Below are 22330 nucleotides of genomic sequence, written 5' to 3'. Positions count from 1 at the left end.
CATCTCCAAATCGTGTCATAGGTAGACAGGGTGGTTAAGAAGGCGTTTAGCACGCTTGCCTACATTGCTCAGATCTTTGAGTATAGGAGTTGGGACATCATGTCGAGGTTGTGCAGGATGTTGGTGAGGCCTTTTCTGGAATACTGTGTCCACTTCTGGTCAGCCTGTTATAGGACGGATACTATTAAGCTAGAGAGAGTTCAGAAGAGATTTGCCAGAATGTTGCTGGGAATGGAAGGCTTGAGTTATAGGGAGAGGCTGGATAGGCTGGGACGTCTCTCACTGGAGCATAGGAGTTTGCGGGGTGACCTTATAGAGGTTTATAAAATCATGAAGGATTTGGATAAGATGAGTGGCAGGTGTCTTTTCCCCGGGGTGAGGGATTTCAAGACCAGGGGGCACAATTTTAAGGTGAGAGGAGAACGATTTAAAAAGACATGAGGGGCAATTGTTTAACACAGAGTGGTTCGTGTGTGGAATGAACTTTCAGAGGAAGTGGTGGATGGGAGTACAATTTAAAACACAGATAGGTCCATGAATAGGAACAGCTTGGTGTGGCATGGACCAAGAGCAGGCAAGTGGGACTGGTTTAGTTTGGGATTATGGTCGGCATGGACTGGTCGGACCGAAGGGTCTGACTCTGTGCTGTATGACTGTATGACTTCATAAATAATAATTTACAGAAATCATTAAAATAGAGTTTAGCTCAGCTTTGTTCAAATCATCCCTGAGTCACATTTGAGTGTACTTTCCTTAGTTTATTTTTAATTATGAACAACTTGGTTTGATTATAAAGCAGCATCCTTCCCTCCCCTACTGTCGAGGTACATTCATTGCCAGCATTAGCACGGAGAGAAACATTCACTCCAATTTTTGTAAAATTGCATAAACCTCACGAGAGAATACAGATAATCTTTGCGTTGGTATTGGCTTTAGCTGACTCTTTTGCTCATAAACACATTACTGATGTTGCCTTATAATTCCCACTGGAATGGTACAATCATTTCTTAGCTATTGTGGAATAACAACCACACAATTCATTTAAAATGTAATTCTCTTCAATATTTATGGTCAGTTGATAGGATACAATGAGTTGAAACTCCAGGCTTTGGTTTGCAATTGTGCAATAATTATATTCCCCAGGCTTTGAAAGACAAGAAATACCTCATTCTTTTTGAACACTTCACATTATACCTTTTCGTGTACAAAATGATCAACACAACGTAATGTGTAACATATGATGACTGTTCATGGAATGCTTGCCTATGGGTTTTATTGACATTATTGTGTTTAGTGCACTTTATTTTTATTTTGCTGAACTTTGTACATGATTTAGTAACGAACATATTTTGCTTAAATCTACCCAAAGAAAGCTGTCAAGTGGAGAACCTGGGATTTATTTTAAATGTTCATATGATGGGAAGATGCTTTCAAAACTATTAGAAATGTTTTTGTGGGTTTTTTTGCCTGACTGAACTTTGAGATCAGACCCAAAAACTGAAAATTCCATTTCAAGGAGCGCAGTTTTATAGAAGCCAAGTTCCATATGTGTCCTGTAAATGTATATCTGCATGCTCATACATGCAAAGCAGGAAGAAGTTGCTGTTGAGTAACAAAATGATTTAGTGCACTAGCCTCTTATTGCTGGAGCTTCGAGCAAAATTCTGCTTAAACTGATGGGATTAAAGATTTTTCTTTAACCAATTGGCTGTGAGGGCCTGATGGGAAATAAGTTTGTGACATCTTAACCACAGGCTCAGGAGAGAAAACCGTCCCCATTTTGGCATATATGAAGCAATTGCATTCAAATTGCACTAATGTGGATGTAGTTGTTTGGTCAATTGTCCCAAGCTTATGCTAACCACACGCATCACTCATGAATCCTACAATCTGAGAGGTCTACAGCACAGGAGAAGGCCTTTCAGCATATTGCCAGTCAACAGCAATATCCTCACTACGTGATAGGTGTGTTCCTGTGCAACCCCATATTATAGAAAAACCAGGCTTTAAAAACAGTATTAAAGTGTTGGTGCTGTAATCGCGTGCTTTAGAAACAGTGTCTCCAAATCATCAATTGTTTTACAGTGCATTTGCGGTGACAAAACATGCATTATAGCAGAACAACTTGTATTCTAATCTCATTTTCCAGCATTTAACCCAGAGCCTGGTATGTTTAAAATGTTGGTTAGACACAGCTAGAGTACTGTGTGCAGTTTGGGAACCCACATTATAGGAAGGCTGGTACAGCACTGGAGAAGGTGCAGAGGAGATTTACCAGGATGTTGCCTTGGCTGGAGAGTTTCAGTGATGAAGAGAGATTGGACAGACTGGGATTATTTCCCTTAGAGCACAGAAGACTGAAAGAGACATGATTGAGATGTTCAAAATGATGAGGGACATAGACAGGATAAACTGGAAAGAACCTTTTCCCCTGGGTGGAAGGATCAATGAGCAGGGGACACTGATTAAGGTAAATGGCAGGAGGTTAGAAGGGATGTGAGGAAACATTTTCACCCAGAGGGTGGTGGGAATCTGGGAACTGACTGTAAGGGTGGGAGAGGCAGAAACCCGCATCACATTGAAGAAGTATTTAGATGTGCACTTGCATTTCCAAGGCACACAAGGTTATGGGCCAAGTGCTGGGAAATGGAATTAGATGGCTGTTGTTTCTAGTACAGACTCAATGGACCAAAGGGGTCTTTCTCTGTGTTTTAGACCGTCATGACTCTATGACCCCACAGTACTTCACAGAAATGCTTGTCCAATAAAATTTGACACTGAGGAGATGTGAGGAGATGCAAGGACAGATGGTCAAATGCAAGACCAAAGCAGTAGATTTTAAGGAGCATTTTAAAGGAGGAGAGTTTCAGATGGTAATTCGGAGTTAAGCCTCAGCTAGTGAAGACACAGCTGCCAACAGCAGAATGGTAATGATCTTGGATGAGCCAATGGCCCGAATGAGAGGAGTCCGGTTCTTTCAGATTGTTATCAGGTTGAAGGGCATCATAGTGACAGAGAAGACTTGAAAAACAAGGACGACAATTTTAACATTAAACTGGGAGAGCTGTCTCACAGACTTGTCAAGCAACAGCCTGACACATTCATACTCACAGAATCATACCTTACAGACAACGTCCAAGGCAGCACCATCACCATCATTCCTGAAGAAGGGCTTATGCCTGAAACATCGATTCTCCTGCTCCTCGGATGCTGCCTGGCCTGCTGTGCTTTTCCAGCACCACATTTTTCAATTCTGGTACTCCAGCATCAGCAGTCCTCACTTTCTCCTAGCACCATCACCATCCCTGGATATTAACCGTCTCACTGGTAGGACAGACCCAGCAGAGGTGACAGCACAGTGGGATGCAATTGGGAGGGAGTTGCCCTGGGATTCCTCAGTATTGACTCCCGAACCCATGAAGTCTCATGGCTTCAGAATAAACATGGGTAAGGAAACCTCCTGCTGATAACCATGTACTGTTCTCCCTTGGCTGATGAGTCAGTGCTCCTCCATGTTGATAAAACACTTGGAGGAAGCACTGAGGATGGCAAGGGTACAAAATGTACTCTGGATGGGGATTTAAATGTCCACCATAGCAGCACTACTGATCAAGCTGGTCAGGTCCTAAAGCATGTAGCTGCTAGACTGGGTCTGCGGCAGTTGCTGAGGGAGCCGACAAGAAGGAAAAACATACCTGACCTCATCCTTATCAATCTGTTGATCCAAGATGCATCTGTCCACAACAGTATCATTAAGAGTGACCACAGCACAGTCCTTATGGAGATTACATCCCACCTTCACATTGAGAATCCCCTCCATCGTGTTGTGTGGCACTATCACTATGCTAAATGGAACAGACTTCAAACAGATCTAGCAACTCAAGACTGTGGGCCATCAACAGCAGCAGAATTGTACTCCAGCATAATCTGTAACCTGATGGCTTGGCATAACTCCCACTCAACCATTATCATCAAGCCAGGGGATCAACCCTGGTTCAATGGAGAGTGCAGGAGGGCATGCCAGGGGCAGCACCAGGCAGACCTGAAGATGAGGTGTCAACCTGGTGAAGCCACTAAACAGGATTACTTACATCCCAGCAGCATTAACAGCAAGTGATAGACAGTGCTAAGTGATCCCACAGCCAATGGATCAGATCCAAGCTCTGCAGTCCTGCCACATCCAGTCGGGAATGGTGGTGGACAATTAAACAATTCAGTGGAGGAGGAGGCTCCACAAATATCCCCTGTTCTCATGGAAGAGCCCATCATATCAGTGTGCAAAAGGTAAGGCTGAAGCTTTCACAGCAATCGTCAGCTTGAAGTGCTGAACGGATGATCCACCTCTGCCTCCTCCAGTGGTCCCCACAACACAGATACCAGTTTTCAGCCAATTCGATTCACTCCACATGGTGTCAAGAAACAGTTGGAGACACTGGATAATGTAATGAATATGGGCCCTGATAACGTTCCAGCAATAGTACTGAAGGCTTGGGCTCCAGAACTTGCCGCTCCCCTAGCCAAGCTGTTCCAGTACAGTTACAACACTAGAATCTAGCAAAACTGGAATCAATGGGAATTAGGGAGAAAGCTCTCTGCTGGTTGAATCATAATTATCATCAAGAAAATTATTGTGGTTGTTAGCAATCAGTCTTCTCAGCTCCAGGACATCTCTGCAGGAGTCCCTCAGGGTGGTGTCCTAGGCCCAACCATCTTCAGCTGCTTCATCAATGATCTTCTCTTCATCATAAGGTCAGAAGTGGGGATATTCGCAGATGATTGCTCAATGTTCAACACCATTTGTGACTCGTCAAATACTAAGGCAGCCCATGTTCAAATACAACAACACCTGGACAATAACCAGGCTTGGACTGACAAATGGCAAGTACTTTTTGCTGCACACCAATGCCAGGCAATGACCATGTACAACAAGAGAGAATCTGCCCCTACCCATTGACATTACTGTTGCTGAACCCTCCTACAATCAACATCCTGGGGGTTACTAGTGACCTGAAACTGAACTGGACTCACCACATAAACACAGTGGCTATAAGAGTAGGTCAGAGACTAGGAATACTGCGGCGAGTAACTCACCTCCTGACTCCCCAAAGCCTGATGAAGAAGCAGTGCTTTGAAAGCTTGTACTTCCAAATAAATGTGTTGGACTATAACCTGGCGTTATGTGTTTTTTAATTTTGTCCACCATCTACAAGGCACAAGTCAGGAGTGTGATGGAATACTCGCCCACTTGCCTAGATGGGGGCAGCTCCAACAACACTCAAGAAACTTGACACCGTCCAGGACAAGGTAAAAACAATGACTGCAGATGCTGGAAACTAGATTCTGGATCAGTGGTGCTGGAAGAGCACAGCAGTTCAGGCAGCATCCAAGGAGCAGCGAAATCGACATTTCGGGCAAAAGCCCTTCCCTTTATTTCCAAACCCTCGATCACTTCCATCTGGAAGGACAAGGGCAGCAGATACAGGGAACACCCACCTCCTTCAAATTCCCCTCCAAGCTACACACCACCCTGACTGGGAAATATATTACCTTTCCTGCAGTCAGACTGGGTCAGAATCCTGCAATTCCCTCACTGACAGCACTATGGTCTACCTACAGTAAATGGACATAGTGGTTCAATAACACAGTTCACCACCACCGTCTCCATGGCAATTGGGGAGGAGTAATAAATGCCAACATCCCTTGAATGAATAAAAACGGGGCCCATTAATTCTAACCAAAAGAAGAGGTGTATTTATATAGCACGTTTCATGATATCAGGATGACCCAAAATGATTGATAACGAAGTGTGGTTATCATCCCAGTGGAAAATCGGCAGACAATTTGTGCATAGGAAGATCTCACAAGTAGAAACGTGGATGTGAGTAGATAATCTGCTTTCATCAGATTAATTGAGGGATCAATATTAGCCAGAGAGATACAAATGATGTTTAATTGATTTGTTCTAAAGCCTCTTTGTTGATAACAATTAGCATGAAAATGTTTAAATCAAAACAAATTAGAGTTCTGCATCATAATTTTCCAAATTCTATCGGGATCAGAAATATTTTATTTACTTCACTCTAATATCTAAATTTAGTTACTTGACATTTTCGTGAACAATATAAGCAAATTTAGATCCAAATATCCTTCTTACAGTGAGTTCTGGTATGTGCACAATTTATAAAACTATTGTCTTAGTCAAGTATTGGCCATACAGTCACAGTTTCCAATGCCAGGTGGTTAAACCCTTGTGTTTCTTATTGCTATATATGGACGACTGTAGATTAATGAGAGAAAAATAATCTTATAACATTCCAGACTTGGATTAATGCCTCAAACCGCAATATAATAGCCTACACAAGGCCAATTACCTTTGATCCCTTGCAGCTCAGGGCAATACTAGTTCTTGGAACCTCATGTTGAAATAAGACATTTAGGTTTTTAAAAACATTTTTTTGGCGAGGCAGTTATTTGGAGGCAAAAAATGGAAGAAAAACAGTAATGATGAGTTGTATGTGCAAGCATTACTGATGGTGTTTTACACCCAGAGAATCTCACTTTTAATCTTCCTCCTCTGAAAGCCTAAGTCTCTGATATCTCCAGGAAAATGGAGCAAAGCATGTGCCTCAATTATTTTGATTCTTTTTCCTCTCCACTGATCTGCTGAGCAGTGAAGTGACATGAAATTGTGTTCCTTGGTAACTCTATATGTACAGGAGCCAAGGCAAAACAGCATTGTCCTTTCAGCTGGTTTATTTATAAACTCTTTGACTCAGGCATCTCCACATTTCTCGCAAATCTTTCTAATGCATTACTTGTGCGCTGCCTGAATGAATTCGCAGGATATTTTCCTGTTCAGTGTACTTTTGGAATATTGTATGCAGTTCTGGTCTCCCTCCTATCAGAAGGATGTTGCAAAACTTGAAAGGGTTCAGAAAAGATTTACAAGGATGTTGCCAGGGTTGGAGGATTTGAGCTATGGGGAGAGTCGAATAGGCTGGGGCTGTTTTCCCTGAACTGTCGGTGGCTGAGGGGTGACCTAATAGAAGTTTATAAAATCATGAGGGACATGGATAGGATAAATAGACAAAATCTTTTCCCTGGAGTGGGGTGTGTCCAGAACTAGAGGGCACAGGTGTAGGGTGAGAGGGGAATGAATTAAAAGGGACCTAAGGGGCACTCAGAGGGTGGTACGTGTATGGAATGAACTGCCAGAGGAAGTGGTGGAGGATGGTACACCACTTCCTCTGGCAGCTCATTCCATACATGTACCACCCTCCGTGTGAAAAAGCTGCCTCTTAGGTCTCTTTCATATCTTTCCTCTCTAACCCTAAACCTATGCCCTCTAGTTCTGGACTCCCGACCTCAGGGAAAAGACTTTGCCTATTTACCCTATCCATGCCCCTCATAATTTTGTAAACCTTTATAAGGTCACCCTTCAACTCCAACGCTCTAGGGTCGGTGCTCCTTGGATGCTGCCTGAACTGCTGTGCTCTTCCAGCACCACTGATCCAGAATCTGGTTTCCAGCATCTGCAGTCATTGTTTTTACCCAGATCCACACCCCCCACCAACCCAACCTCCACTCCCGGCACCTTCCCCTGCAACCGCAAAAAATGCAAAACTTGCGCCCACACCTCTCCCCTCACTTTCCTCCAAGGCCCCAAGGGATCCTTCCATATCCATCAGAAATTCACCTGCACCTCCACACACATCATTTACTGCATCCGCTGCACCCGATATGGCCTCCTATACATTGGGGAGACAGGCCGCCTACTTGCGAAACGTTTCAGAGAACACCTCTGGGACACCCGCACCAACCAACCCAACCACCCCGTGGCTCAACACTTCAACTCCCTCTCCCACTCCACCAAGGACATGCAGGTCCTTGGCCTCCTCCATCGCCAGACCATGGCAACACGACGGCTGGAGGAAGAGCACCTCATCTTACGCCTAGGAACCCTCGAACCACGAGGGATGAATGCAGATTTCTCCAGCTTCCTCATTTCCCCTCCCCCCACCTTTTCTCAGTCCCAACCCTCAGACTCAGCACCGCCTTCTTGACCTGCAATCTTCTTCCCGACCTCTCCGCCCCCACCCCCATTCCAGCCTATCACCCTCACCTTAACCTCCTTCCACCTATCGCAATCCCAACGCCCCTCCCCCAAGTCCCTCCTCCCTACCTTTTACCTTAGCCTGCTGGGCACACCCTCCTCATTCCTGAAGAAGGGCTTATGCCCGAAACGTCGATTTCGCTGCTTGTTAATGCTGCCTGAACTGCTGTGCTCTTTCAGCAGCACTGATCCGGAAATCAACCCCAGCCTGTTCAGCCTCTCCCTGTAGCTCAAATCCTCCAACCCTGGCAACATCCTTGTAAATCTTTTCTGAACCCTTTCAAGTTTCACAACATCTTTCTGACAGTAGGGAGACCAGAATTGCACGCAATATTCCATCAGTGGCCTAACCAATGTTCTGTACAGCCGCAACATAACCTCCCAACTCCTGTACTCAATACTCTGACCAATAAAGGAAAGCATACCAAACGCTTTCTTCACTATGCTATCTACCTGAGACTCCACTTTCAAGGAGCTATGAACCTGCACTCCAAGGTCTCTTTGTTCAGCAACACTCCCTAGGAACATGCCATTAAGTGTATAAGTCCTGCTAAGATCTGCTTTCCCAAAATGCAGCACTTCGCATTTATTTGAATTAAACTCCATTTGCCACTTCTCAGCCCATTGGTCCATCTGGTCCAGATTCTGTTGTAATCTGAGGTAACCCTCTTCACTGTCCACTACACCTCCAATTTTGGTGTCATCTGCAAACTTACTAACTGTACATCTTATGCTCACATCCAAATCATTTATGTAAATGACAAAAGGTAGAGGACCCAGCACCGATCCTTGTGGCACTCCATTGGTCACAGGCCTCCAGTCTGAAAAAGAACTCTCCATCACCATCCTCTGTTTCTACCTTTGAGCCAGTTCTGTATTCAAATGGCTAGTTCTCCCTGTATTCCATGAGATCTAACCTTGCTAACCAGTCTCCCATGGGGAACCTTGTTGAGAACAGTATACAGTAAATGGCAGGAGCTTTAGGAGCATTGATCAGAGGGATCTCAGGGTGCAAGTCTATAGCTCCCTGAAAGTGGCATCACAAATGGATAATGTGATAAAAAAGGCCAATAACATGCTGTCTTCATCAGTCGGAGTATTGGTTATAGACATTGGCAAGTCTTAATGCAGCTGTGTAAACCTTTGTTAGGCCATATTTGGAGTATTGTGTACAGCTCTGGGTCTCCACACTATAGGAAGGATGTGGGGGCTTTGGAGAGGGTGCAAAAGAAGGTGTTGTCTGGATTGGAGTGTATTAGCCATCAGGAGAGGTTGGACAAAAATGGATTGTTTTCACTAGAGCGTCGGAGGCTGAGGTGGCAACCTGCCAGAAGTGTACAAAGTTATGAAAAGCATGGATAGCATAGATAGTCAGAGTCTTTATCGCAGGCTAGAAATGTCAAGTCCTGGGGGCATAGGTTAAAGGCAAGAGAGGAAAGTTTAAAGGAAATCTGCGAGACAAGTTTTTTAACACAGAGGGTAGTAGGTGTCTGGAACACAGTGAGGTAAAAACAATGACTGCAGATGCTGGAAACCAGATTCTGGATCAGTGGTGCTGGAAGAGCACAGCAGTTCAGGCAGCATCCAAGGAGCAGCGAAATCAACGTTTCGAGCAAAAGCCCTTCATCAGGAATAAAGGCAGTGAGCCTGAAGTGTGGAGAGATAAGCTAGAGGAGGGTGGGGGTGGGGAGAAGGTAGCATAGAGTACAATAGGTGAGTGGGGGAGGGGATGAAGGTGATTGGTCAGGGAGGAGAGGGTGGAGTGGATAGGTGGAAAAGGAACACCAGGGGAGGTGGCCAAAGCAGATAGCAATATTTAAGTGGCATTTAGACAGACGGGCAGGCAGGCAGGGAATAGAGAGATATGAACCATGTCCAGGCAAATGGGATTGGTTTAAAATGCCATCTTGGTTGGCACAAATATGGTGGACCTAAGGGCTGTACTGTTCTATGTTCAATTAAACAGTCTGCTTTAAACTGTTTTTTAATTTATTCATGGGACGTGGGCTATGCTCAAGCAGATTTTGTTGCCCGTCCCTAATTACCCAGAAAACCAACCCAATTGCAATGGATTCAGTGTAACATGTAGGCCAGACCAGGTTCGGTCAGGAGATTTCCTTCTGTAAAGGACCAGATTGACAGTAATTACAAGAATTGACAGTAATTGCAAATTCTCTGCTGGACCAGTTTTTTTTTGATCCAAGGTTGATTTTGAATTCACGTTTTGCCATCTGCCATCGTGGGTTTGGAACACATGTTCCCAGAGCATTAACCTGGACTTTGGATTACTAGTCCCGTGATGTACCACTATCCCCACTTCCTCTTGTGAGTTGAACTCAGTGCCCTGTGTGAGGGACAGGAAGCAGAAGAGAAATTCCAACCAAGGATCCTATTCCCCATCACCTCCCAGTGATTCAAGGTGGAAGGTGGACCTTGAGTGAGAATGGGATTGAGATTGATTGCAATCCCTCCTGTTTTGCACACATTGGAATATTGGTGAGTAGCTGTGGGCAGCATTCCTTGAGAATGTTGTATTGGCTTTGGAGAGTGTGTGAAGTATCCAAGTAATAACTGATCTCCAGTAATGAGGAGAGACGAGATTAATATACTCCCTGGAATTTGCTACAATCTGATTGAAGATCCCTAGATAATGGGAACAGATCGGAATAACTGAGCAGCCAAGGCCATGGAAGCATTGTCTAAGCATCAGAAAAAGCCTTCCAGAAGTGAGACTATAAAACAATTTTCCAGGGTGGTTGATATTTGCTTCCTCCCTCTGAGAATGGCACTTGATGCCAGATCAATGATTAATTCTGAAACAGAGATTGACAGATATTTCATGGACAAATTTATTAAGGAATATGGGATGAAGGCAGGTGAATGGAGGTAGGTACTGACCAGCCTTGATCTCATTGAATGCTGAAACAGGCACAATGGGCTGAATGGCCTCCTCCTGTTCCGATTTTTCTCTGGTCAAACACCTTAGCAACCACTGTCCCAGCTGAATGTGGGAGGGGCACACTTGGGGGACAGATCTTAGTATCAAGATCCTTAGCCAATATAATGGCAACACCTTGTGAAAGAGAGGCCATCAAGTTGGAAAAAGATACTTCAAAGAAATCAGAGTTGCTGAAGAGATGGAAATTATTTAACATGGAAAGCAATATTCTGCATTTGCAGTTGAGTTTGGGTTGAATAGTTGGTGGCGTTGATAATATTTATGAGAAAGGCAAGAATTGTATGTTTGCATTTAATTGCACGGTGGAGTCTGACTGGAGAGTTTAAATGCCTCAGCACTTAACAGCTTAAACATGTAGTTTGTCAGCAACCTCTGAACCCTGACCTTGAAATTATTCCCAGCTGAATGTGAATTAATCAACTTATGCATTTTTGAGTTGCATTCAGTTCAAAAATGGATGTCAGTACTCCAGACCTTTTATGTGTGGGATATGTGAGGAATCACTGACTAACTAGTGATTATAACATGATATGAGCACAGTTAATGATCAACTGCCAACAGGCGGACAATAGCACAGATAGGTCCAGAAACTATCAGTGTGCATCCATGTCCTTATGCTGTCCGAATGAAGGTGATCATTTAAACCAAATGAATAATCAGATACTTTCAAATAAGAACAAAGAACAGTACAGCACAGGTACAGGCCCTTCAGCACATCCTGAACTGAATGGTGCTGAAAACTTTAGACTCCAAAGGTGGGGGAGGAGGAAGCTCTGAGGTTGAAGCAACTCTGGGATAACGTAACTGATGGCCTAAGGCTGGAATGCTTCCTCCCTGGATGCAGCAGGGAAGGTGATATGAGAGAATATCAAGCAGGTGGCCCTGGGGAGATTCCTACCCCCTTCTGACCAGAAGTTAAATTCTGCACAAAAAGGCCCATGCTGGCTAAGTTCAGTTCAGCTTTTCCAGGGATTCTCACCTTGAAGTGGTCTGGCTCCTCTCTCTGAAAGGATTTCTGTTCTGGTCTTTTTTCTTGTTCACAGTCATTAATCTACAGTCTGTCCACAAGATGACCCTGAGCTTCCTATTGCCTGCTTCTTCCACACCCCACCTTGTCCCCGGCCAACATCTCTGTGTCAGGCTTGCTGCAGTGCTCCTGCGAAGCTCTGGTAACGGAGGGTTGTTTTTCAGACTGGAGGCCTGTGACCAGTGGAGTGCCACAATGATCAGTGCTGGGTCCTCTACTTTTCACCATTTATGTAAATGAACGTGGGAGGTCAAGTAAGTTTGCAGATGAGACCAAAATTGGAGGTGTAGTGGACAGCGAAGACGGTTGCCTCAGATTACAACAGGATCTTGACCAAATGGGCCAATGGGCTGAGATGGGGCAGTTGGAGTTTAATTTAGATAAATGCGAGGTGCTGCATTTTGGGAAAGCAAATCTTAGCAGGACTTATACACCTAATGGTAAGGTCCTAGGGAGTGTTGCTGGACAAAGAGACCTTGGAGTGCAGGTTCATAGCTCCTTGAAAGTGGAGTCGCAGATAGATAGAATAGTGAAGAAGGTGTTTGGTATGCTTTCCTTTATTGGTCAGAGCATTGGGATATCATGCTGTGGCTGTACAGGACGTTGGCTAGGCCATTTTTGGAATATTGCGTGCAGTTCTGGTCTCCTTCCTATCGGAAAGATGTTATGAAACTTGAAAGGGTTCAGAAAAGATTTACAAGGATGTTGCCAGGGTTGGATGATTTGAGCTACAGGGAGAGGCTGAACAAGCTGGGGCTGTTTTCCCTGGAGTGTCGGAGGCTGAGGGGGTGACCTTATAGAAGTTTACAAAATTATGAGGGGCATGGATTGGATAAACAGACAAAGTCTTTTCCCTGGAGTGGGGGAGTCCAGAACTAGAGGGCATAGGTTTAGGGTGAGAGGGGAAAATCATTTAAAAGGGACTTAAGGGGCAACGTTTTCACACAGAGGGTGGTGCATGTATGGAATGAGCTGCCAGAGGAAGTGGAGGAGGTTGGTACAATTGAAACATTTAAAAGGCATCTGGCTGGATATATGAGTAGGAAGGATTTAGAAGGATATGGGCCAAGTGCTGGCAAATGGAACTAGATTAGGTTGGGATATCTGGTCGGTATGGACGAGTTGGACCGAAGGGTCTGTTTCCATGCTGTACATCTCTATGACCCTATATCCAGAATCACTTGACATCCTCATCCACATGATTTGCACTCTGTCAAATGTTTGTGGGTTTTGGAACTTAATTTTAAATCAAAACAGCTAAAATGCAATCAAGTGTTTTTAATTAACTTTTCACGGAGTCAGCATCCTAAATTCAGTGAAGTGTGTTTTGTCTGTATGTATTCATTACTGGGTAGAATTTACCATCTCTGCAACTCTGATGTTTAGTTTTGTGTTATTTAAAAACAAAGGGCACAACCTTCCCCTCTTGGAAGTGGTGGACGTGTAAGTGGGAAGACTAAGTAACTAGGCAGCAGTTGGGTGGGACTCTTCCCCCCCTCCCAGGGATCCAGGCTCCACTCACCTGCCCCAGCCCTTCCATTGCGACCCTGTAATGATCGATTATTCAGTGCTTATTCCCAGGACCTACAGCAAACATCTTAGCTCCAGGAGTGGACCAGTCTTCACCAGTTTGTGCATTACCATGTGACTGGACTCTTGCAACTGAGCATGCACTTCCAAAGTACTTCACTGCTGGAGATACCCTGAGGTAGTGATAGACACTGAAGGTCATTCTGCTATAGCATGTGTTTAGTTAGTACGAATTCGCTGTAACGTGATTGACAAATTGGGGACGCTGTCTCTAAAATGCAAATTTTTAAAACATGTGTTGGCGATAATGTGATTACATCACCAACACTTTAAGTGCTGTTTCTACAGCATCATTTTTCTCTAATGCGCAGTTGCACAAGAACGCAGCCATCATGTTATAGAAGAACTGGACTGTATATAAATGCAAGTCTTCCTTTGCTTTATATGTGTTCTTTGTTTAAGCCATGGAAATTCGATGGCTTTCACACAGAACAAGTATGTAAAAGGAGCTGTGTCTTAAGCATAATCTGATGACTTGATTGCTTTGGAATGGGAGAAGACAGAAAGCAAATTAAATCTTTTTCCATCTCTCTGATAAAAGTGAATTTCAGTTAGATCAGGAAAAGGACGACTTACAAGCACTGGACTTCATGCTTTTAATTTCAGCAACATTTGCCAATTATGAAAGAATTGCTTTGTAATTTCATGTCCAAGTATGGTTAACAAAATACTTCTGTCAAACTCCTGTCCATTGATGTCCCATGGGCTGGATACTGTAGCGCTGGCTACAGATTTTACCCTTGCTGTGAATTTGCTGCATTAGTGTATCCTGAATCATTGTGCCCAGGGCTTTAACTGAGCAAAAGGAAAATTCCTCCTGATTGTGATAAGCAGTTTTGGAGGACAGGAAACCCTGAAATTGTAAGAACTTTGTGAAATTTTTCACGAGTGGTGTCATTGACTCAGTTTGCAATTTGTGCCAATTAGCAATTACAACGATACTGTGCCTTCAGATCACTTGCATTAATTGAGGAGGTTCAAGAGTAATTATCAGCTGCCTCTTAGATTCCATTGATGGAACAGAGTTGCACCAATCTGCACCGGATCGTGCCACAGTGGTGTGTTATCACAGGCCTCAGATGTTTACTTTAAAGTCATTTTAGGGGCTGTGCTGCTGTAGTGATTGTGTCTCTTAGCTAGGTTCACTGGATGGCTGGTTTATGGTGCAGAGTAACATCTATTTTATGGGTTCAATTCCTGCTCTGGCTAAGGTTGCCATGAACCTTCCTTCCTTCTCAGCCTCTCCCCTCAGCTGAGGCTGTACTGACCCTCTCTGATACGAGAGCAGCCCTATGGTCTGGTAGGGCTGTGTTCAATTAAACATTACAAGGATGTTGCCAGGGTTGGAGGATTTGAGCTATACGGAGAGGCTGAATGAGCTGGGGCTGTTTTCCCTGGAGCATTGGAAGCTGAGGGGAACCTTATAGAGGTTTATAAAATCATGATGGGTGTGGATAGGGTAAATAGACAAAGTCTTTTCCCTGGGGTCGGGGAGTCCAGAACTAGAGGGTATAGGTTTAGGGTGAGAGGGGAAAGATATAAAAGAGACCTAAGGGGCATTTTTTTCACGCAAAGTGTGGTGCATGTATGGAATGAGCTGTCAGAGGAAGTGGCGGAGGCTGGTACAATTACAATACTTAAAAGGCATCTGGATGAGGATATGAATAGGAAGGGTTTAGAGGGATATGGGCCAGGGTGCTGGCAAATGGGACTAGATTAGGTTAAGACATTGGGTCGGCATGGATGAGTTGGACCGAAGGGTCTGTTTCTGTGCTGTATGACTCTATGACAATGGAGACTTTACTTTGACCTCTGAACTAGAAGTTTCGGGTTCAAGTCCCATCTGCCACAGAGGAATGTTGTAATATTGTCTGAATGGTTTTATTAAAAAATAATGTTTAAAGCTGCCCTCAAATCACCTGCAGCTACTTCAGCTCCCAATGTTCTGAGTATTTCTTCAACTGGCCTATAAACATTTGGAAGCTTGTCTTCACAGGGCAAGGTTCCAGGTAAAGTGGCATTTCCAGTTTTCATCAGGGCTTACCCTTTCCAAATCGCACCAGCAGTAAATCCTGCAGCTGTCTGACTGTACAGCAGACAGTAGCTAAAGCAGAGGAGAGGAGCTGATCCTGCGTACCTGAACATAGCCATGCTGTCAGTTGGTACTGTAGACATTGCCTTCTGTGGAGTTTAACTGAGGTTTGTTTATATTCATAATTTTATTTTTAAAAAACACAAATTATGGACACCAATTGGCTCACTTTATCTTTCTAGAGGAAATTATGTCACTCATTGCAGCCTCTTGATGGTTCCAGACTTTTGGTCTCCACTCATTTATCTGGGACATCATTTGCAATATTAATCACTTTGTAAAGGAAAGAATTACTTGATGTCAATTCTGAACTTGCCAGTTTATAACAATGTCCTGCAATCATTGTTCAATTTGAAAGGGAGATCAGGATTTAACTTCCTATTGTGTTTAGCATCTAGCAGTTTACTTATTTCATAGGATGTGACTGGATGGGTCAGCATTTATTGCCCATAGTCGAAAGCGTGGTGCTGGAAAGGTCAGGCAGCATCCAAGGAGCAAGAGAATCCACATAAGTCCTTCTGCTCCTCAGATGCTACCTGACCTGCTGTGCTTTTCCAGCACCACACTCTTGACTCTGACCTCCAGCATCTGCAGCCCTCACTTCCTCCCATTTATTGCCCATATTTAACTGCCCTTGAGAAGGTGGTGGTGAGTCACCTTTTTGACCCACTTCCATCCATAAAGTACAGATACATCCAGAGACAGATCAGAGCCGCAATTCCAGAATCTGCCTTTACTGGTCTGTGCATGGAGTACAGGAGTTGGGAGGTCATGTTGTGGCTGTACAGGACATTGGTTAGGCCACTTTCGAAATTTCCCAGCTATAGGAAGGATGTTGTGAAACTTAAAAGGGTTCAGACAAGATTTGCTAAGATGTTGCCAGGGTTGGAGGGTTCGAGCTGTAAATAGTGGCTGAATAGGCTGAGGCTGTTTTCCCTGGAGCGTCAGAGGCTGAGGGATGACCTTATAGAGGTTTATAAAATGGTGAGGGGCATGGATAGGGTGAATAGACCAAGTCCTTTTTTTTTCCAGGGTAGGGGAGTTCAAAACTAGAGGGTGTAGGTTTAAGGTGAGAGGGAAAAGATTGAAAAGTGACCTAAGCGTCAACATTTTCACACAGAGGGTGATGCATGTATGGAATGAGCTGCCAGAGGAAGTGGTGGAGGCTGGTACAATTACAACATTTAGAAGGCATCTAGATGGGAACATGAGTAGGAAGGGTTTAGAGGAATATGGGCCAAGTGCTGGCAAATGGGACTAGATTAACTTAGGATATCTGGTTGGCTTGGATGAGTTGGACCAAAGGGATTGGTTCCGTGCTGTACATCTTTATGACTTTAAAACTCTATTTCAACCCAGCCACAGTGGAGGAACAGCCAATATAATTCCTAGTCAGGATGGTGTGCGGTTTGTTAGTTTGTCTCTTGTTGCTTTCTTGGTGTACCTGAGTTTTCCTGTTCTATTTTCATAAACCCAGCTCTCTGAAACTAGGGAGTAGCTTCAAGGTTTTTTCATGCAATGATCTCTGCATTTAATTTCCACTCACCAAATAATTGTTTATATAATTTAGATATTGAGTTTTAAAAAGATGTGAACCCATAAAATTATTATTGACTATTTTGTTATATTTCTTTCTGCAGATTATGTGGATATCCTCCATTCTATGATGAAAATGACTCCAGACTGTTTGAACAGATATTAAAGGCAGAATATGAATTTGACTGTCCATACTGGGATGACATCTCAGAATCTGGTATGCTGAAGAACATTTCTTTTTTTCTTATAATGTGGGCAGTTCTGGAAAGGTTACAGGTATATATACCTCATATTGCCCTGAAAATATGATGCCGATCCTTCGTTTATCTTGTCAATGTGATAATTGCACCTTCACAAAGGTGTTAGGTAAAGGTACTCTATGACATTGACTCAGTGACAGTGGGATAATGACATGGGAAGGAATGATGGTGGACACCCACAGTCTGTGACTTGGAGGGTACTTTCTGGGAAATTACATTGTGGTTCCCCATGGTCAATAACCTTGAAGCTAGGAGGTATTCTGCAGGGTTGACAAGTCTGTAATCAGGGCTTGAAAAATGTGGTGCTGGAAAAACACAGCAGGCCAGGCAGCATCCGAGGAGCAGGAGAATTGACGTTTCAGGCATATGCCCTTCTTAATTTATTGGGGGCTTCAGTTCTCCATCTGGAACATCTGATGGCCTCTTCTTGAGTCTGAATACAACTGAGTTTAGACTTTCTCAGCTTCACATAATTCCTCCCGAGTTTTAACCAATCACCTTTGGTCTGGGACTTTCAAACTAAACTGTTTATACTGACGTGACCTTTTTCTAAACAATCCTAGATCATCTTTCATCAGGACCAACTGTTCGACACATTCATCTTCAACCAAGACTTCCACAAAGCTGTCAAACTGAAACTAAAAAGTTTGCCAAGCTGTAATGTTTTCTCCAGAATTCCAGAACTTTTTTAGCTAAAGTCAGTGCACCACATTGTTACTGTGGTCTCTCATAAAGCTTACCCAGGGAAAGCAAATTCCCATTAGCCTCCAAGAACTATCAACCTCATGCTGTTTTATGAAAAGAAGTAACCAAGGCTCGAGAAATATTTACAGGTTAATCATTAAACCTCTTCACATACACAGAAAATTCACACGCTACTAGTCCAAAATCCAAAACTCCAAGCTGGACAGGAATACTGATTAAACTGCATGTTTTAACCTGGATAATGTTCATGTCCAGAGACTGAAGCATCCAGAAAGAGAGTTAAATATTCCATGTCGCTGTGACTGTGGGTCTTTAGATTCTGGAAGAGTATACGGGTGTCCGGAAGTGTGAATCACTCATCACAAAATGTCAAAAATTTTGATCTCTCCTCACTACAGTGTTGATTTAGCTGATTGTATCATCATCTTACAGTCACTGAAAGCCTTTGTCCTGACATTATGCTGTGTCAATATTAGCGTTCAAACACTTGTAGCTCTACACACATTCATGCATATTCTTTTTGTCCCATTTTAACAGAAGCACAAGCCTCTATGGTAAACAAGTTTCATATTTATGTTAAATATTTTATTGTCAAAATTCTATGCAATACAATTTAAACAGTTCCAGGTCATCAACTAGAAAGAAACAAGTGCATCAGTTCTTAAGAGAGGAAATCTTTCTAATGCAGAAGTTCAGGGAATGATTTGTGAATGACCATTCAACCACACGTCACTATCAAATCCAGTCCAGTCTGTACAATTGTATTTTTAACAGGGATTACTGTATCATATTCTGAATCTGAATCTCTTAGGGTTCGATCGACTTATTCATGAACAAACTGAACCTCCTCCCACCAGTGCTAGCCCAACCTCTGATGCGTCCTTTAGTAACTGCTCAGAACCAAGTCCACAGTAAAGTGTATGATCTCCGCTGACGGTAATAGAGGAGAGATCCAATCCCAGAGTGAGACCTGGCTTGAGAGATCATCAGCTTGATTTGCTGTGAAGGTCAATCACAGTCAACAAAATAACATCAAACTTTATTATATATAAAATGTAAACAAAAGAACTATTTCACATTGTGCAAGAACTAACTAAAGGGACCTCATCATAACTATCAGATATAAGGATTCAATCCCATATCATCAATACAAACCTTAAACGTCCTCAAACCTTAGTTAAGGATGACTTTGTTTCCACATTGACATTTCTTATTCAATGGGAATTGCTGTTCTAGGCTTATTTTGAAAACATTTCTGCATTCACTCAATGCTATATCTTGAGACCCTTGAACACAGCTCACTTATCGCAGGTTCACTTAAATCTCAATCGCATAGCCTTCTATTTCAGGAAACTTTCTCTTACTGATATTTAGACATTCACAACTTCTTGCCCCTGCTGCCCTGACTGTTTTGGAGACTGCTAAACTGCAGTACTGAAACTGCAGATCCTTTTTGCTTCTCTCTGAATGACCTGGTTCTCTCTCTGAAAAGTCCTACACACTCCTTGACCTTCTGGATAGTTCTATCTTTTCTAAAATAGCTTGTTTTCTGTCTGTCTCCCTGTATCAGAGGACACATTGTTTCTTGGGAACATCGCACTTTTTTCGTCCCTCTGTGTTTGTTTCTGGACTATTCTATTTAATCCTCAAATAATTAAACCCAGTGCCACTCACAGGATTCAAAAATGAAACTAAAATGATGTCTCCCCTTTTAACACTCACAATATAGAAATACAAATCAAACTTAAATTTATCATTCTGTCTCCTTTCAAACTCCTCTTATTCCCATCTTCTCTCAAAGAGAATAGCCTCAGCTCCTCTAACCTTTCCACACAGCTAAAGTTCAACACCCTGATTTATTCCAGAGAATTTCTGAATTCTCTTCTCGCATTTGTTTCTGCCCCCAGCACTTTCCCTCCCCCCACCCCACAGTCACTCCTCATAACCATTGTCCTCCCTAGGTGAGGTGAATATTATTGCACAGGATGGTTCACCAACTGAGGATTTGCCAACGTGAACTAACTCTCACTAATTCTCAGTTTGTGTATCTCAGTCCAAGCTATTGAATGTATTTTGTTCTATTTTTAAAATACAGAGAACTTTAATAATTGCTGCCAAGATCCCCAGCTGCCAAGGCGTGGAATTATGCCTTAATGCTGAAGAAGATAAATGCAGCCTTGAAATTAAAACAAAACAGTTATTTGGCAGGTTTCTCCAACTGGCCTCATTTTATTTTTAAATTTCAGAACATTCTCTTTTGCTTTGCCAATGATAATTGAAAGTTTTTGCAGCTCCTTGCACACTTCAAAGAAAAAAGTACCGACACTTCAGAAAAGATAACCAAGTAGAGGCAGCTGAGTTGTCATTAGTGGAAAATATTGACTTTTAAGGCTGCAGGTTTTCCATCGTCTTCTGCTTTGCTCATTGCTTTATACATTTCCTGAGATTAAGAGAGACTCAGAGAATGACTTGCCCCCTCAGCGTTCCCATTGTGCTCTTCATGCAGCTTGTTAGGGGAGGTGGTGATGTCACGATATTGTCACTGGATTAGCAATCAATAGATGCTGCCTAATATTTGGGGAGCATGGGTTCATTCCCCAACATGACAAATGGTGAAACTTCAACTCAATAAACCTGGCATTAAAAGTTATGTGCCCTTTGTTACAAGAACCCATGTAATAGTAGAGAAGGAAATCGGTAATCCTTATCCAGTCTGGCCAACATGTGAACCCGGACCCACAGCAACGTGGCTGACTCTGAAATGGCTGAGCCAACCCTACAGCTCCAGTGCAACTGTAGATAGGCAATAAATCCCTCAATCTGTAAGTGAATTGAGAATGTAATAAAGGATGGCAACTCAGTTGCAACCATCTGATCACTGTCTGCTACCCCACTCCCATCACTGGAAAACCCTACCCTGATGTTTGTTGTTTCTGCATTGCATCCTGTGACAGACTAAAGGTCTCTTCCAGCTGCAAGTGAATTTGTGCAGTCTGATAAATTTATTTTACGTTTTATATTAAATTTTTGGATTAAATATTTAGTTGCTCATCCTTTGACACTAGCTAGTCACCTCACTGAGTCCACAGAACATGTAGAGGTGCAGGTTAGGTGGATTGGCCATGCTAAATTGCCCATAGTGTTCAGGGATGTGCAGGCCAAGTGGGTTAACTGTGTGAAATGCAGGGTAACAAGGACGGGGTGGGTCTGTTGGGATACTCTTTGGAGGGATGGTGTGGATGATGGGCTGAATGGCCTGCTTCCACACTGTGGGATTCACAGACGGCAAGTTGATGAATTTATAGCTTTTGGTGATGTTCAATGAGAAACATACATCCGACAGGTTCCACACTAGATTAGAATCCCTATAGTACTGAAACAGGCCCTTTGGCCCACCAAGTCCTCACTGACCCCCCCTCCACCCCCCACCGAAGAGTAACCCACACAGACCCATTCCCCTACCCTCTATTTACCCCTGACTGACGCACCTAACACTATGGGCAATTTAGCATGGCCAATTCGCGTGGCAAGCACATCTTTGGATTGGATTGTGGGAGGAAACTGGAGCACCCGGAGCGAACCCACACAGACACAGGGAGAATGTGCAAACTTCACACGGACAGTCACCCAAGGCTGGAATCAAACCTGGATCCCTGGTGCTGTGAGGCAGCAGTGCTAACCACTGAGCCACTGTGATGCCCTTGTGTGATATGAAATTGCTGCAGTACTTTCCCATAAGGCAGAGCACACTACAAAATAAAACCATGCAGCAGAAAGTAGCAATAACGGTAAGAGTACTTTGAAATGTCACTTTGACTTCTTTCTTTTAAACCACGATGGCGATGGGATGGACCTAAAGAAACCAGTACCAGGAATACAACCCACTCTGATGTGTGGAATGTGCCACATGGGCAAACGTCAGTACGATTTAAATGGAAACACCAACCCAAATGTCAACTAGTATTATTAGCTTCACAGAGACCAGTAACTCACTTTGAAAACAAATAGTCCTATATCCCATTTATTTGCTAAAAGAATGACCCCACCA

The 22330-nt window shown here is 43.3% G+C and overlaps 1 protein-coding gene across 1 annotated transcript in view; it reads left to right on the top strand.

The window, feature by feature from the left end:
- The window catches only part of camk1da (calcium/calmodulin-dependent protein kinase 1Da), a 423380-nt gene that overhangs the window by 366308 nt on the left and 34742 nt on the right, over positions 1–22330 (top strand). Inside the window, exon 7 of the mRNA XM_060843087.1 lies at positions 17422–17534. Within this exon, the coding sequence (XP_060699070.1) occupies positions 17422–17534 (113 nt within the window). The remainder of the gene's footprint in view (positions 1–17421; positions 17535–22330) is intronic.

Source organism: Hemiscyllium ocellatum, chromosome 23 (genome assembly GCF_020745735.1).
Source record: "Hemiscyllium ocellatum isolate sHemOce1 chromosome 23, sHemOce1.pat.X.cur, whole genome shotgun sequence".
Classification (NCBI taxonomy): Eukaryota; Metazoa; Chordata; class Chondrichthyes; order Orectolobiformes; family Hemiscylliidae; genus Hemiscyllium; species Hemiscyllium ocellatum.
This window is presented reverse-complemented; position numbering and strand designations above follow the sequence as displayed.